General features: G+C 37.3%; 3 protein-coding genes across 3 annotated transcripts; 2 read left to right on the top strand and 1 right to left on the bottom strand.

Moving 5' to 3' along the window:
• The first annotated feature begins 279 nt into the window (after window positions 1-279).
• On the top strand, window positions 280-2,688 carry LOC112568567. Its single transcript, XM_025245898.1, has 5 exons — window positions 280-1,079; window positions 1,186-1,309; window positions 1,421-1,483; window positions 1,659-1,990; window positions 2,657-2,688. Exons 1-5 carry the CDS (start codon window positions 881-883, stop codon window positions 2,686-2,688), a joined length of 750 nt encoding a protein of 249 aa, XP_025101683.1. The 5' UTR covers window positions 280-880.
• A 1,620-nt stretch (window positions 2,689-4,308) lies between these two features.
• LOC112568593 lies at window positions 4,309-7,033 on the top strand. The gene is made up of 4 exons (XM_025245968.1): window positions 4,309-4,450; window positions 5,047-5,206; window positions 5,391-5,513; window positions 6,520-7,033. The coding sequence occupies exons 1-4, from the start codon at window positions 4,424-4,426 to the stop codon at window positions 6,540-6,542; spliced, it is 333 nt and encodes a 110-aa protein (XP_025101753.1). The 5' UTR covers window positions 4,309-4,423; the 3' UTR covers window positions 6,543-7,033.
• A 9,376-nt stretch (window positions 7,034-16,409) lies between these two features.
• On the bottom strand, window positions 16,410-17,096 carry LOC112568566. The gene has a single exon (XM_025245897.1). It carries the CDS (start codon window positions 17,094-17,096, stop codon window positions 16,410-16,412), a length of 687 nt encoding a protein of 228 aa, XP_025101682.1.
• Between the last annotated feature and the right edge of the window lie 502 nt (window positions 17,097-17,598).

The raw sequence follows: 17,598 nt of genomic DNA, 5'->3' as shown, positions 1-17,598 counted from the left end.
AGTAGCATTGTTGTTTTGAAAGGAACTGTATCTTCTCAGCTTTACCAACATTTTCTTTTGCTCTTTGTTGCCATTAAGTGTCTCTGTGATCCTAAGCTTTGTCAAACCAATGCTGATTATGCTAATGAACTTTTGTGCATGTTTGTTTCTCAAGCTGCAGAATTTTATGGAAGAGACTTTCTTGTTTATAATGTGCATGGCCTGGTGCATATTGCAGAAGATGTTAAACTGTTTGGACCCCTGGATGCTTCCTTTTGAGATTGATTTCCTTTTGAGAACTTTCTAAGCAGGCTAAAGAGATTAGTGCTGAATCCACGATATCCACTCCAGCAAGTTATAAAGCGTTTGAGCGAAAAAATGTCAAATAATTCGTTCCCAGAGTGCACATCTCCACTGCCCGATAACATTCCAATGAAGAGGAACATGGGACCACTCCCGTTTGAAATGAGTGATGCTCAACAATTTCAACAAATTTATTCAAAGAATTTGTTTTTTTCAGTGACAGAGGGTAATAACTGTGTACAGGTTAGAGGTAAAGTTTGCTTGATAAGAAACATTATAGTCCCTGTACACACTTCAGACATTGCTTTAGTAATCGAGCAATTTTCCTCATCAACTAACTTTTTCACCAGTCCACTTGATTCTTCGAAGTTAAACATATTTAAAGTGTCTGATCTGACAGGTTTGTTTGAACATGTATCGCTTTCAGAAGTTGAAAGAAAATTAGTACTTTTACCTTATAAAAGTTCATTTATCGCACTTCCACTTGAATAGGTATCAAGCATAGGTCTAAAAGCTAATGAAGGTTTGGTTTTAAAACATTGTGATTTCTGCCTGTATACTACATTTGCGATCTAAAAATGTTTTGAATTGGTTCTAGATGAAGAAATTTTCCATAATAGACTTTGAAGGGGAAGATGGATTTGAAACCAGCATTGTCCCGAGCAGCTGGATAAAGATGGCGACGGGACAATGCTATTGGCCCAATGAAGGAGATTCCCAACGAGCGGTTGTTGACTGCCTAGAACCGAATGCTTCATGGAGTCTTTATCCATTTTCAAGTATTAAATACCAGACTGGTAAGATATTAAGGCATATTTACTGCAACAATTGGTGAGAGGATTATTGTCTGTACTCTGCATTCTAAAAAACACATGTTAAGCATGTGTTCTAATCTGTTCATAGATGATTATCCGAAAGCAGCAGCAAAGCTGAAGTTATTGCTGCAAGGCTTTTCTGATATAGGCAGCAGCACTTCGGATGGCGGCCATCAGGGGAACAGACGGAAGCGTCTGACACAAAAAAAAAGGTTCAGCAAACTCTTTTCATCTTTATTATTCTGTTATTTATGGGGGTTTTTTTCCAATACAAATAGACATTCAGAGAAAACTGCAACATGCTTTTTTGGTTCATGTTGTAGGTGGATGTCTTCATCTGATTCAGATGAAGATCGAACGTTCTCAGCAAAGCCATCCAATAAAAGGTATCTTAAAAAAGTGTCATAGTAGTAATCACAAATTGGCATTTATGGCTTTTAGGCATACTTTACATTTGGTTATACAAATTTGAAAAAAAAAACTGGTAAGTTTTTAGGTTTGAGATATTTAGCTAGCACTATCACTAGTGTTGTTTAATACACCTATTTCATGCCTTTCCAGTTGTGTGGATGAGAATGAGCCTCCCCTGACAATGAGGCTTCCAACACGACAATTTACTCCCCATCCATCAGCCATAGCGCCAAGGGCTGCTTCTCGACTGAGGCCTGAGGTTCAGCCATTTGGCATGCTGCCGCACCCAAGGCCTGAGGCTCAACCGTTCAGCATGCTTCCGCACCCAAGGCCTGAGGTTCAACCTTTTGGCATGCTGCCGCAGCCACGTACACCTCAACAGCTAAATGCACAGTTACGGCCTGGAAGGCCAGCACTGAACATGTGCCCACTACCTGTAACATCATCACCAAACATGTCTGACTCACTTAAGTCAAGTGAAGGTACAGTTCATTCCACATTCTGGTTTTCAATACCCATATTTTTCATGTGTGAATATAAGAAATGTGTCAAATCTTTATAAATATATTAATAATATTTAAAAAAAATTGTAGTGATGTATAATTTACAATGTATACTGTCTTTCATATGCAAAAGCCTTGCAATGCCTGCTAAAGAAAATGATTGTGAAGATAAATGTTGAATAACACATCAAATCACCAGGTTCATTAAAAGCATTTCATAACTTGACAATCCTCTGTCATATGCTTAATCTGCTCAGCTCCTCTTCCCTCACTTCAATACCATACCTGATACCTCTGTTTAACCACATAATACCAGATTTGGCTTACCGGAAACAATCCTCAATTGCCCATCGCAACTGGGGGAAATAAGTGCAAATGACTTTACTGTAAGCCCACTCAGTACAATGTACAACATCCAAGATTTCCCAGAACTTATTGTTTGACTATTAGAATTCCCTTGTGTTAGTCATGAAACATCACTTATGATTTCACCAATACACCTCACCACATTCGTTTTCATAGTCTTGTATAGACTGAATCTGCTGCTGGCCTTATGTTATCAAATTTTTCTTAAGATTAACATATAGTTATACATAGTTTACTTGATTTACAGAAATAACTAATTATAACACTCTTTAATTGCAGATCACCCTGACTTTGGCTTTGGCAACATTTAATTCTAGCAGTTAAGTCTATTTTATATCTCCCTGTGCAATTTCATAATGACCACTATAAGCACATGTGTGCGTCTTGCTACATTCTAGTGATGTACAGCCATCATAATACTGAAAGGGAAAGCAACCAACATGATAACCACAAGACCATTCATACTATTTAAAATTAGACAAATTAAGGGTCAGAATAATTCTCCTTTTTTAAGTAATATGAAAAAGGGTTCTAGATAATTAACATTGTCTAGTCCTATTGTTTTGGTAAAATAGAAACTTAAGAAAATAACAAAAAAAAGTCTGTATGTGAAAAAGTCAAAGTCTGTCATTGACTCATGTTCTATTCTCTTAAAATACTGTATGACATATTTCATTTGACATTACTTGATTTACAGAAATAACTAATTATAACACTCTTTAATTGCAGATCAACCTGACTTGGGCTCTGGCTCATTTAATTCTAGCAGTTAAGTCTATTTTCTGTCTCCCTGTGTGATTTCATGATGAGCACTATAAGCACACATGTGCGTCTTGCTACATTCTAGTTATGTACAGCCATGTCATAATACTGAAAGGGAAAGCAACCAACATGATAACCACAAGACCATTCATGACTATTTAAAATTAGACAAATTAAGGGTCAGAATAATTCTCCTTTTTTAAGTAAGTATGAAAAAGTGAAGGGTTCTAGATAATTAACATTGTCTAGTCCTATTGTTTTGTAAAATAGAAACTTACGAAATAACAAAAAAAAGTCTGTATGTGAAAAAGTCAAAGTCTGTCATTGACTCATGTTCTATTCTCTTAAAATACTGTATGCCATTTTTCACTTGACATTACTTGATTTACAGAAATAACTAATTATAACACTCTTTAATTGCAGATCAACCTGACCTTGGCTCTGGCTTATTTTAATTCTACCAGTAAGTTTATTTTCTGTCTCCCTGTGTGATTTCATGATGAGCACTATAAGCACACATGTGCGTCTTGCTACATTCTAGTGATGTACAGCCAGTCATAATATCGAAAGGAAAGCAACCAACATGACAGCCACATGGCCATTAATACTACTTAAAATTAGACAAACTTAAGGTCTAAATAATTGTAATATGGAAAAGTAAAGGGTTCTAGATAATAACATTGTCTAGTCCTATTGTTTTGATGTAACAGAAACTTAAGAAAATAGAAACAAAATCTATAAAATAAAAATCTATAGGTGAAGAACTTAGTCAAAATCTGTCATTTACTTACAATGATTTGTCTTGATTTACAAGAAAAACCTTATAACAATCTTTAATTGCAGATCACACAGATTTTGGCTCTGGTTCACTAATTGCTTTTACCAGTAAGTTTTTTTTTCTCTCCCTATATAATTTAATAATGAATACAATACAAACACATGTTTGTGTTTGTAATGGTCAACACATGCATCAATCCCTATATCTAAACATTCTGTTAATTTAAACCACATATATTATCAATAGACTTACATGCCTATAGTTTATATTATCACTACTTTAAGGACTCAAAAATAATATTTTGATTTCAGGTATGTTATCGAACAGAATAGTCAGCAAAATGGAAGAGCAGAGTGAAGTATTACAAAACATAGTTCACAAATTAATCAGATCACCCTGCTGCTTCAAAATGCGGAGGGAAGGGTGAAGGGCACCGCAGCGATGCCGAGGGCATATCTCTGCCTCTAACTAATGAACAGGAAATAGGAAGCCTGGAGGAGAAGGTGATGGAGAAGGAATTTAGAGCAAAACTGGTATGTCATTAAATATAATGTGTTAGTAATAGATATTCCTTTAAATATTACTTTTAGCAATAACTGATATATATAAATCATAGTATGCTAGACAGTCTTGATAAACCATTTAACAAACTGACAGGATGTGGCATCAGCTAGCACGTTAACTCTTAACAAGAATTAGTGGTCAGTGTAATATTTGTATTTACAAGTAATACATATTCTATGAAGTACAAAATAATTCAGTATTTTTCGGGGGATATCAGAATTCATTAAAAAAGGATTTTGTCATTTGTTTTTCATAGTGTCAAAATAAGCAGTTTGTGTGTGTGTGTCTATCAATTATGACCACTAAAATTGTTCTACTTTCATAAAGAATAACATTGATTAGACTCTGAATTAACTTGTTGATTTAAGTCAGTGCCATTATTTTCCCTGAAGTCCCCAAGGGTTTAAAAGACTGGGTCTGGATCACAGCTATATTCATCATGCAATTATTTATCAGTGGTGTAGGGTCAAGCATAAACAGAGCAAATCTAGTGAATTAACTTATTTTTCATTTGTGTTGTAGGTTTCTACATGTTGCAAACAACTATCGATATTTGTTTTAACAGGTTCAGCATCTCTCATGCATCGGAGGAGACTGCGTCACCTCTGTTACACGGAGAATTTTAAAACGCCTCTTCTCTTCACAGCTGGCTCAAAATTACAATTATAGTGGAGCCAGAGGAAAGAAAAGTTTCCAGTCACTTCAACTGAGAAGCGTATTAATTGGTGCGTAGTTTTTGTTTGTTTAGACTTCTTGGGGGTGTACGCCAATCTGCTTAGAAAAGCAATCTGTACTTAGAAAAGGACAAAGTTACCAAATCAGTTTTTTAATAGTGGACCTACATTTACAAGTTTATTATTACGAAGGATAGTATTTAAATCTACCATTACAATTTCCTTTTGTACACAGCTGCAGTCCGTAAAACATTTGCTGCCACATCAGAAGTAGAGGTGGATTGCATTGCGCGAAAATGGTTCGCGAATGCAAGAGATTTGGATGGAGGGAGGATTCGAAGGGCAATGTCATCCTCTGGTGAGTGGAATTACAATAATGAGTTTGTTAAATTAAAATTATTAATGTGAGCATTGTTTTATTCTTTGTGGATTTATTCAGTAGGCCTATTTACCTTACCTTTTGTACTAAGGATAAATTGGCTACTTTCAGATATTATCTAAAACTCCTTATACACACAAATGGCCATCAAGACATTAACATTTAACATCTTTTTAATTGACTTTAGTTCAACTTTTTGTAGTTTGACTAGTAATTAGTAGATTGATGAAAGCTTTAACTCTTTCTTTACTCAAGGCTAAAGGCGGTCAAACCCCCCTGTTGGCATGAATTTACCCTTTTTCAAAAAATTATTAAGAAATAACTAAACAAGATAGAACAACAATTTAAATTGATTACGACAGATCAAAATGTGTAGAAGTGGAACAGTTTTAACTTAATCTTGCTTGAGAACTCACTTTTATGATAATCCTACCAAAATTAGGTATATGAAGTGAAGTTTGGAAAGTTTTTTTTTTTTTTTTACACATTTCAAACATGGCGTGGCCTGAAATTCGGGAACAAAAGAAACCCATTTTTACACCATTCGTGCTCAAATTCTCCTTCATCTGAAGCAGGAATATCTTTGGGATGTTCTTTCTGTTCTTATTCGACGTTTCAGATGCATGATGTTCACTATCGTGTACAACCGTAAAGGACAGGTAGTGTAGAATATCGGCGAGACTTCCGTTCAAACGTACGTCCTTCGTCATGTAAGGGAGATAATTGTGTTCAGAAAGGCCTAAACTATCTTATTTATTAAGTTTTTCTTTTAAACCACGAGCTGTATAGGCCTAAAAAAATTACAAAAATGCATCAGTTCTATGTTTATACTGTGTAAACAAGCGGGCGGGGCAAGATCAGCCACCCGTGTTGAGTGCATAAAGAAAGAGTTAAGCTTTCATCTATGTGAGAGGTTTGTTCTACATACACAGCAAAAATCGAAATACGTAAATACAGTGTAATTTTTTTTCCTTTTTTTCTACAGGGATTCCACCGCTTATGGACTGATATTTGTGGTCACATTTTTCTAATTATCTTTTATCTTTTTTCTAATTATCTTTTATGTGACTAAATTGTTTAACTTGGTTATAAATAATTATTTCTAAAATAAGTTTCATTGTGTGGTAAAAGATTTTTGACTAATTTTATGTAAATAACTGGATGAATGCTTGTATATTCAAAAACAATGAACTTTTATGCTTTAGATAACATAAACTATTAAAATAGATTTTGTTGTAAATAAAATTTTATCACATCTTTTGCCTGCTATTTGTGCGTTGAGGAAATGAAGAGATTTTGGAAAGCTGTTGAATGTTTTCTTCATGGTGTGACAGCCAGCTGTGTACCAGTGTGAGATTGGGTGAGGGATGCAGAAAGGGGTGGGGGGAAATCAATGGGGCTTTCGTGGGAAATGAATATTCATGGGCGATTGGTAGCTGTGCTATGGGTATTTCGTGGGAAAACACGACTTCTCATGGGCGATCGGTGGGAATGCAATGGTGCTTTCGTGGGAAGGTGGGTGGGTCTTTCGTGGGAAAACATGGGAACCTTTGGGAATTCCCTACGAGGTCCCCTTAGGGTCCCTCTTCCAAAACCCGCGAGGGACCCAACTTTCTTCCCGAAGAGGTCCCATGAGGGACCCAAGAGTTCTTGCAGGCTGGGTCAGTTCCTACTAATCATTTAAACCTTTTCTTTGGGAAAATGTAATTAGTGTTAAGGAAACTGCAATTTAACTTCGTCAAGGAATACATCTTTTTGCTTCTTCAGCAACTCATAATCAGGTAAAGAATGTTTCATTAACATGTCATGAGGAAACATTTTTTATGTTTACAAATGAATATCAATTAGACAATGTTTTACAAATTTTTGTAGATTTTTACTTTTTTTTCCTTGCTTTTTATCCTTATTTGTCCTGACATTTCTACTTCAATAAACTTCAGTAAACCACAAATAATGATTGGTTTTGTTTGTAATATTTGGGATTTCTGTGCTTTTTTTGCTGCTTATTATGTAATCATTGCAAAAGACACTCATATCCATTTGATATTTTGGCATCTATAGGGTTATTTTGATGTACTCTGATTTATATTGTTTTAACTAAGAATATGTCAAATTTCCTAAAAAAAATATCAATAACATCTCTAAGAAAAAAATATCAATAAATGAAGAGGGATCTTACTTTAAGAAATCTGGTCACCATATGGGACCTATCTAAGACCCCTTTGGGCTTTCTAGGAAACGGGGGAATAAGGGCGTCATGTAAGTTCCCCAGGTAAAACAAACATAGGGCCTTTCAAAGACCATTTTGCGGTTTCGCCATGGGACCCAGGCCGATCCACCAAACGTTAACCGGATATTCTGGGCATGGGACCCAGATGTTACCCTTCTTCCTCTGCTCTACTAGGGAAACTTGTTTCTTTAAAGTGCGTGTTTTATTTTAATAATTTTTATATATTTAAGTTGATAGTTTTCGTTTTGTGAGTACAGTCCCATCAAGAGTCACACACTTTGCCATAGATGGACAGGAAGTGAACGATACTTATCTCATCCAAGAGGGTCAAGAGGTAAGCGTCTTCTGCTCTTTCTACAAAGGAAGCCCCCCTGTTGCCTTCCGTTTGGAGGACAACACCAGTACAGTAGTCATTTCAGATGTGACCAACAATGGGACAGAAATTACTAACGGAAGTTGTATGGGAGAAGATCAACTGAACTTTTCCCTGTTAGTGGACTGTGAAGATAACTGGCCAACAGTTGTATGTGAAGGAAGCAGGTCAACAAAAAATAGATCGGTGTCTTTCCTTGTCAGATGTAAGTACAAGGCAAACTATCTCATGACCTACTTATTGATGCCTGTACTAAATGAACCTGCATAATAGGAAGATGAGAATATATAATAACTATATAACCTCCCAGATCTCTTTTCTCCAAGTATATTAACACACGCATATATAAGCAGGGTACTCTACTGGACCTCCATGCCCTTGGCTTCCGGGGTCGTATGCCACTCTTCATCAAAAATTTCTCTTACATCGCCTGTTTCAAGTAAGAGTGGGATCTATCTTATATGATCCTCAGGAACGGGAAATGGGCGTCCCTCAGGGCAGCATTCTTTCTCCGACTCTTTTGAATATAAAAATCGACTCCATCTTGAAACATGTTTGTCCAGGTTTGGAGGCCTCGTTATATGTAGATGACTTTGCTCTCTGCATTCGAGGTCGTTCCCTACCATGCCTCAAAAGCCGGCTGCAACTATGCGTAAATGCTGTACAAAGGTGGGTGACAGCAAACGGCTTCAAATTCTCTCTTACGAATTCAGTATGCATCCACATTTGCAAAATGAGAGGCATGTTTCCAAACCCATCTATTTCTGTTAACGGCACAGTACTCAAAGTGGTCCAGGAAGTAAAATTCCTTGGGGTCATCTTTGACCGTAAACTGTCCTTTCTATCTCATATCAAATCTCTACGCCTTTCAAGCCAAAAAGCCTTGGACATTCTTAGAGTAGTTGGCCATGTCAGCTGGGGGCGGATCGCTCGGTTCTGCTGCGTCTGTATCGTGCCCTGTTCCGCTCCAAGCTAGACTACGGATCCATCGTCTATGGCTCTGCTCGAGAGTCCTACCTCAAAATTCTCGATCCTATTCATCATCAAGGGCTCCGCATCTGTTTGGGTGCCTTCCGCACCACTCCTGTACAAAGATTGTATGCAGAGGCTGGTGAGCCTCCACTTTCTCTCCGTCGTTTGAAACTCATGCTATCCTATGCCTGTCGCTTAAAATCGCATCCTGGGAACCCTGCGTATCATGCTGTCTTTAGACCTCAACGTGCTGCCCTGTATGGCATTCGTACCAAGGAGCAAAAAACCTCTATCACTCCGAATAGCACCTCACCTACAAGCTGCCGGAGTAGATATTCAACAAGTAGATCCTCTATCTCTGCAAACAATTCCTCCTTGAGACCCTTCCTATTCCAGAGATCCGTTTTGATCTTACAGCCTTTAAAAAAGGGGACACTAGTGACCTCATCTACCTCCAACACTTTTATGAACTTCTTTCTGATTATCCTAAATTCTGCTCTGTATTCACAGATGGCTCCAAAATCCCAGGTGGGGGCCCAGTCTCTGCGGCAGCAGTTTCGTCCTTCCAACCACAAACTGCTGTTTCAGTCCGACTGGCAGACGAATGTTCTATTTTCACAGCGGAAATCCATGCCATCTTGCTTGCCTTGCAGCATGCTCACCGATCTTTGGAACACAACTTTTTGATTATTTCAGACTCTCTTTCTGCACTTCAAGCCCTCATTTCAAATGATTCTGACCACCCCCTTGTGGTCCAGATTCATAAAATTCATGCAGCACTCTTTCAGCAGAATAAGGACATTGTTTTTATTTGGGCTCCTGGCCATGCTAGTATCCCAGGCAATGTTCGAGCAGACCAGGCTGCCAAGGCTGCATGTCAGTCCCCTGGTAAACTTCAATCACTTTTTTCATCAGACTGCAAATATTTATTTTTGGCCTACATTCAGTCCTTATGGCAACTCCACTGGGACACTCTGGGCCAAAACAAGTTATATGCCACCCTTCCCTGCCCTTCAGACAGCCTACCTTGTTGCCGCCCTACGCGACGGGAGGAGGTCGTTCTTACAAGATTAAAGTTAGGACACACCTATGCCACGCACGGACACCTCTTACGAGGTGAACCACCTCCTGTTTGTCCCTGGTGCAGGGAAAATTTTAATGTTCTACACTTTTTGATTATCTGTCCAAAGCTTCAGATTACTCGTTGTCATTTTTTTACAGAAAAATCTTTATTTTCCTTATTTAGGTCCGTCCCATCGGCAGCAATCTTTTCCTTTTTAAAGAGGATAGAGCTCTACCATCAAATTTAACTTTTTTATATCCTGCTAGTTCTTTTCTGTTTTTGGTGTGATAGTAACCTTTTTGGGCTTCAACACCCCTTTTCATGCTTTATCCACCATGTTTACTTTTTAACTACTTATTATGTTGGCCTTTAAAAATATATCATGTTTATAAGAATTAGGAAGTTTTTATTCTAAAACCTTTAAAGTTACAACTACTTTTTGCCGTGATATAGCCATAGTTGCTAGCTCGGCATAAAACACAAACAAACAAACATGGTTCTGGAAACACATCGATTACACTCACTGAAGAATCTAGTATGTCAAAGCATGTTCAAACTATAGAACTCATACACAATGCACAATACAAATAGTTATTAAACATCCCAGGCTGTTTACTGTCTGTTGTACTATTTAACTAATTATTTAAGGCAAAAACCATTATTCAGTGATTACTTATTGAAATACGGAGCTCACAGACCCCTTCAACATCAGTACTGGGGTGAAGCAGGGCTGCATTCTGTCGCCGTTCCTCTTCATCCTGGCCATGGACTGGATCATGAAGACTTCCACCGACAGTGAGAGGAGAGGAATCAGATGGACCATGACTATGACAGCAACAACAGCGCTGGAAGACTTGGACTTTGCTGATGACATTGCCCTGCTGTCACACCGCCACCAAGACATGCAGGAAAAAACAAAGGCCTTCTCAGAAACAGCTGGAAACCTTGGCTTGAAGGTCAGCACAAAGAAAACGAAAAGTATGAGAGTGAACGCCAGAGTCCAAGACAGAATCAAACTAAATGGAGAAGAGACTGAGGAAGTTGACAGTTTGTCCTATCTTGGGTCCAAAATGTCAAACACCGGGGATGCGGAGGTGGAGATTCGAGCCCGACTGGCGAAAGGCAGCCAGGCCTTCGCCTCACTCAGGAGCATATGGAAGGCAAAAAACATCAGTCAGAAGATCAAGCTGAGAATCTTCAAGTCAAATGTGATCAGCACCCTTCTTTACGGAACAGAATCTTGGAAGATGACCAAAACCATCAGTAACAAGTCTTCCAAAACAGATGCCTCAGGCGCATACTTAACATCTTATGGCCAAACACCATCACCAACGAAGAACTCCACCGAAGAAGTGAAACCGAGTCCATCACCACGCAGGTTCAACGAAGGCGTTGGCGATGGATTGGACATGTGCTCCGCCAGCAGACAGCAGACCTTTCCAGAGTCGCCCTACGATGGACTCCAGAAGGCCGAAGAAAACGAGGCCGCCCAAAGGAAACTTGGAGAAGAACAGTGGAAAGGGAGATGAAGGGAAAGGGCTGGACATGGGGTCATCTAGAGCGGGTTTCAGCCGATCGACATCAGTGGCGGACTCTGGTTGAGGCCTTATGTGCAACCTGATGCACGAAGAGGAATAGATAGATAGACTTATTGAAAGGATGTATGTTTAAAATAAGAGTGAGTTTAAATTTTGAGTGAGTTAACCTTTTATTCAGAAATGTAGAGAAATGCACAAAATTAATTATTCTAATAAAGGCACCACCAAGACCATTTTGTTTTAACTGTACAATTATACCCTGATTTCTGTCACAGAAACGAAGTTTTGTAGCTAACATAAAAATACTCGCAATTGCTCGACATGACTAGACTATTCTAGACTGGACACACTAAAACGTTTTAATAGTTACAGCTAAAATATCCTCTTTGGTTACAGTTACAGAGAAGCCAGTCCCAGGTGCAAAATCCTATGATAAAATCATTATTGGTCTTCCATGTGGTGTTTAATTTCTTGGTTCTGCCCTCGCGACTGTCATAGTATGTGTCCAAGTGATGAAGAAAAAACAAAAAAGCGGTAAGTTTTTTGTTTTCTTATACGAGATTTTTTGTTTTGTTTTTACTTACTAATAACAAAATTTTGACTCGTGTCTTGTAGAAGATCTACAGCGACTTTGCTTATTTCTCTAGGGTTTTCTTTTAGTTAGTTTTGTGACTGCGTCGGGAGTCTCGCGTTGACACGAACGTCTTCATTCCATGATTGCGTGGCACGAATTGGCGAGTGTTGTCACAACCACGTGACTGTTTTCTCATTGCTGGAAATCTGGAAACAACAGGCGGCATGCAACAAGCGTTTCTCTATTGTAAGTTTATAGCTTATCATGTAAATAAACATGTATTTGTCTCGAAACACAAGTTCCTTCTTCCAGCTACCCTACTCTACATAATGCATGTTGTTATTATTCATGTTCTTAATAGTGGATAGAGGGAAAGGAGTAAATAATTCATGCGTGCATTTACATCAATGAGTTTGTCTGTAGGGGTTATGATTTTCATAAGAGTTTTGAATGCAATAAAATTCATATATAGACATATGATTGCCTATAAGGACTACTTTACGTTTTCTTCAAATTGTGTGATCCTCCAGCATTTTATTAGAAAAAATATCGTTAACATTCATGCTTTCTTTACTTTCTTCTCACAAAATATAATTTGTATATATTTAAATAAACTATATATATTATGAGGCATTATAATTCTAGACAATTTGATTTTTTTTTCAAAGCCTATTGGCATCGCCTTTAAAGATATGACTATCATTGTAGTTCTTATTTTTTTATTTAACTGATGTATGTGTATATATATCTATCTTTATATTATCCATGTTTAAACACACTATTCTATTTCACGGACTTTTAAAGTTTAAAGTATTTTTTACTATAACTTCATTGTGCAAATATTATTATCATAAATTTTAATTATATTAAAAGATGCATCATACATTTTCTAATTCTATACAATCATCTACCATTATAATTTTTTTAAACTGCAAATAAAACACAAATGCTTTAGGATTCTGGATTGAAAATGAAAATGAAAATATAGTCTTTGAATTAAAGAGTCGCATGTTTAGTCTGTGTACATATGTAACCGTCTTTTAATACACGAATAGCAGTTTTTGTAAGGCTTATGTTCAGGATTTATGTGAAGGCTAGGATTTGGTGCAGTCATTTATTTTGGACAGAATTAGGGTCAATTTTTATGAATAGTAAATGTACGTGGTTGCTGGCTGAACAGCGGCAGGAGTCAATATGATAACATAGTTGGTGTCCAGACCTTTAATACTCTTATTATGTAAGTACACAATCTGAAAATTATCTCTCTTTTAATCAACCAGAAAACACATTAACTGTGAAATTTCATAATTTAAAAATTTTGATTTCTTACTGTGTAGAGTGATAATAGTAAGCCATTTAATTGGATTTGATAAAGTCGATAATGTTTGATTACTGCATGCTTACAGTTTGGAGACTACCCAAATCGATCTTCTAATCATTGACAGGCATCGTTTCAAAGTTAAGCACTGTAAGTTTAAATCTTTCAAGCATACTAGCAACTCAAGCTGTCTAGAGCTACAACACTGCAGTAAAATAGGCTTAATATATACCACCAAAAACATCATTGGGCAATATTGGTTGAATGTGGGGTTTCCTTTGGCAATGCTTGATTGGCCTATAGGTTTTTCCAATACTGGGATAAGATGGGCAATACATTCAACCAAGAATAAGCCAATCTTGGGCCAAGGGTGTCTAACTATCACATCTAAGGAAGATCCAATAGACATGACCAAGGAAGAGCCAATATTGGTGCCAAGGCAGACCAAGGAAGCACCAAGCTTGGCCGAATCTTGGTGTGTTTGCTGGGTCAAGAAACGGAAAATGTGCAGAAAAAAATGTAATGAGATTTAAATATAAAATGACTTTCATGTCACTGAAGAAGAAGGGTTGACATAAGCAAGAGCTGTTTTTCAGACTAAAACTATGTTGGCTACAGATAATAATTTCTTTAAAAAATCTTACAGATCATCGACAGGTCCAGTGTCGGAGAAAACACACACAAACACAGATGCATGGAAATAAATACTTTGATACTTCCAAACTTTAGACATCTTTAAAAGCTTGTTTATTTTCTTTTGTCATAATGGCCAAAAATGCCAGGACAGCAAAATATGCATTAATCACAGATTAAAAATTGCAAAACAGCTACATGGGAAATGTGTAAGTATATATAGAAATAAAATGTAAATCTAATACTAAGCACAGACATAAATGTCAGTGCATAAGCACACATATGTACATTTCTGTTTATAAAGCACATCCCTTTCATAAGGGTTTTAAAAGTTGTAGTTATAGTATGACAGAGCAGCAGTATATACATGAGATTTTTTTAAATCCTGGAATTACAACAGGACAGATACGGCGCTTAATAAATCTAGCAAATGTGGAACCATACAAACATAAAGTGATATGCCAACTAATATTAGCATGTCTATGTTTTAAAATGCTGTTGAAACACATGTGCCTGTTGACACTCTAAAGACAAATAAAGCAAGTAAACCACATATTCACATTACATACACATTCTTTAAAGCTCAAAACTTTAAAAAAATTAATTTTAATTGTTTGTTGCCTTGTCAGATCTTGTGTATTGTCAGTGTTTTATATGACTTTCTCTCACTATTTCTAGTTATGGTAATCATTGTACAATATTTGACATTAATATTACAGTTTGAATTTACAGCAAAGTAGATATTTTATGCAGACTAACAGTGCCTGTTTTTCTAGAATTTTTTAAAAATGTTTGTCTGCCTGCTAACATCTGATTCATTAGCACTCCATGTGGTGATCGTCTTTGTTGTTATCTAACAATAAAATGTTGTAGCAGCTGTGCGTGTACAGGTATCTTTTCATTGTCTTTATCGTTTATGAATAGCGATATGCAATAATCTTGACCTTGTAGTTGTTTCTAGATGAATAATATGCATAGTTTACAAGCACACATGACTGATGAGTCTAAGAAACATCTTAGTAAGAGTTATTTTACAACAAAATATTCATCAAACGTATGTAGTGTTTCATGATAATTATATTTAATATAAGTATGTTAAATTATATCCATTTTTGGATTTGTGCAAAACAAAAATATCATTCTCTTTAACTTTGCTAATATACTGCTATAGTTTTTGGGTTAAGAACAGCTTTCTAACTGCTACAATGCCATGACTTACATTAGTCCTAAGAGCCTCCTTATATCAATGAATAATGATTTAAGTAGTAATTAAATAAAGTAGTATTCAGTCCAAGTCATGCATGCACACCAGAAAAGGTGACAAGGGTGTGGCTTTATATGGGAAAAATATGGGAGACAAAGGTGAAAACTTAATGTTGTTGTTGTTTTGGTGACAGGAAGAGTAAGAAGACAAACATCAGACAAGGAGTTCTCTAGTGGGTTTCTACCCTTGTAAAAACACCAGGGTATGTCGGTACATGTGCTGGACACTTTTTTTTATCATTCAGCCATACCAGTGTGTTACTAAGAGTAATAAAAATATCCCATGCAGATTTTTGCAATTTGTTGATGACATGCACACATAAAATAATACTGTGGCTCTATTTTATAGATTCCATCATTGCCTCTGTAAGAATTAATCAAAATATGTTAATCACCTAGGTTGGTTTTTATATTACATGCAGCTCCTAAGAAAAAACAAAGTTGTTTATATATCTCCTGACACAGAGGTATCAACAAAAATGTCCTTAAGGCTTACTTGATTAATGCAGAGAAGGAAGAAGACCTTCACTCTCTTTCTTTCTCTTCCTCCTCTCTCTCTGTATTGCAAATCGGCTCTCTTTCTTATGTTTTTAGTCATCTCCTATTTTCCACATTATAAACCATCCCAGTCCCATCATTATATGAGATAGATTGATAAGATAAGATAAGATAAGATTACTTTATTGTCCAGAAAAGGAGATTCCAGCATGCAAGCAGTCAGAGTAAAAATCAAAGACATCAACAATAACATCAGCAATGGCAGAGGTGAGCACACACACACCCACACACACACACGCCCGCATCAAGGACAATACATCAGTGGACAATACATCAGTTTCCATGACTACATAAAAAATATGACAGCGTATAACAGAGATGGGATTACGTCATCCCCATTGTGTGTAACACTACTAGTCGCTTATAGTCTTTTGTTTGTTGACAGCAGAGATGGCCGATGGGATGAATGACCTCCTGTAAACGTTCTTTTTCACAAGAGGGACTCTCAATCTCCGTCCTGAGGGCATAGGCTCGAAGCGGGGGTTGAGTGGATGGGTGGGGTCAAGCATGATTTGTGTTGCTTTCCGGACAAGGGCTGAATCGTACAGGTGGGAAAGGCTTAGCTGTTGTGAGCCTACGATTCTGCTGGCTGTGTTTATGACGCGCCTCAGTTTGTTCTTGGTTGTCACGCTTGTCTGGCCATACCAAGACACAATATTAAATGTAATTACGCTTTCTACCAGCGCACGATAGACATCTACCAAGATGTGTTCGCTTACATTGAAACTACGAAGCTTCCTAATCAGATATAGCCGTTGTTGTGCCTTCTTATGCACTGTCCCTACATGTTCAGTGAAATTCAAACTATCGTCTATTACTGTACCAAGATATTTGAATGTTGTCACCCTTTCAACCTCTTCATTTCCGATTACTAATGGAGTGGACATTTCTTTTCCTTTCCTCTGATCTATAACTAGTTCTTTCGTTTTTCCAACATTTAGTTCTAAGTAGCTGCTTTTGAACCACTCGCAAAGGGCCTGCACTTGTGTGGTATAGGGGGCCAAAGATTTCTCATCTCTCAGGTGACCAATCAGTGCCATGTCGTCTGCATATTTAACTAAACAGAGAATTCCGTTATTTATTGCATCTCATTGGTGTATACAGAGAATAATACTGGAGATAGAACACACCCTTGTGGCACTCCTGTATTCAATATCAGTTCACTGGATAGGTGCCCTTTAACATTTACCCTCTGTGTCTGTTACTCAAAAAAACTGATGAATCCAGCGAATTAGTGAATGACTAACTTCTAGGTCTACTAGGCGTTGAATGAGAATGTGTGTCTGTAATGTGTTGAATGCTGAAGAGAAATCCATAAAAAGTACTCTGATGGACGTTCCTGCTTTGTCTAGGTGGTTTGAAACTGTGTCTAGGAGTGTTAATGTAGCGTCTTCCACCCCTCTCTTAGCCCTGTAAGCAAACTGCATGGGGTCTAGACGCTCAGAAACAGCCGCTACAAGTCTATTGCATATTTATCCTTTCAAAACACTTGGCTATGACTGGTCAGCGCAACAGGTCTAAAATCTTTGTTTTCCTTAGCAT

This window comes from Pomacea canaliculata, linkage group LG7 (assembly GCF_003073045.1).
Source record: "Pomacea canaliculata isolate SZHN2017 linkage group LG7, ASM307304v1, whole genome shotgun sequence".
Lineage (NCBI taxonomy): Eukaryota > Metazoa > Mollusca > Gastropoda > Architaenioglossa > Ampullariidae > Pomacea > Pomacea canaliculata.
Note: the sequence above shows the minus strand (reverse complement) of the source record. Positions and strands in the feature narration are given on the sequence as shown.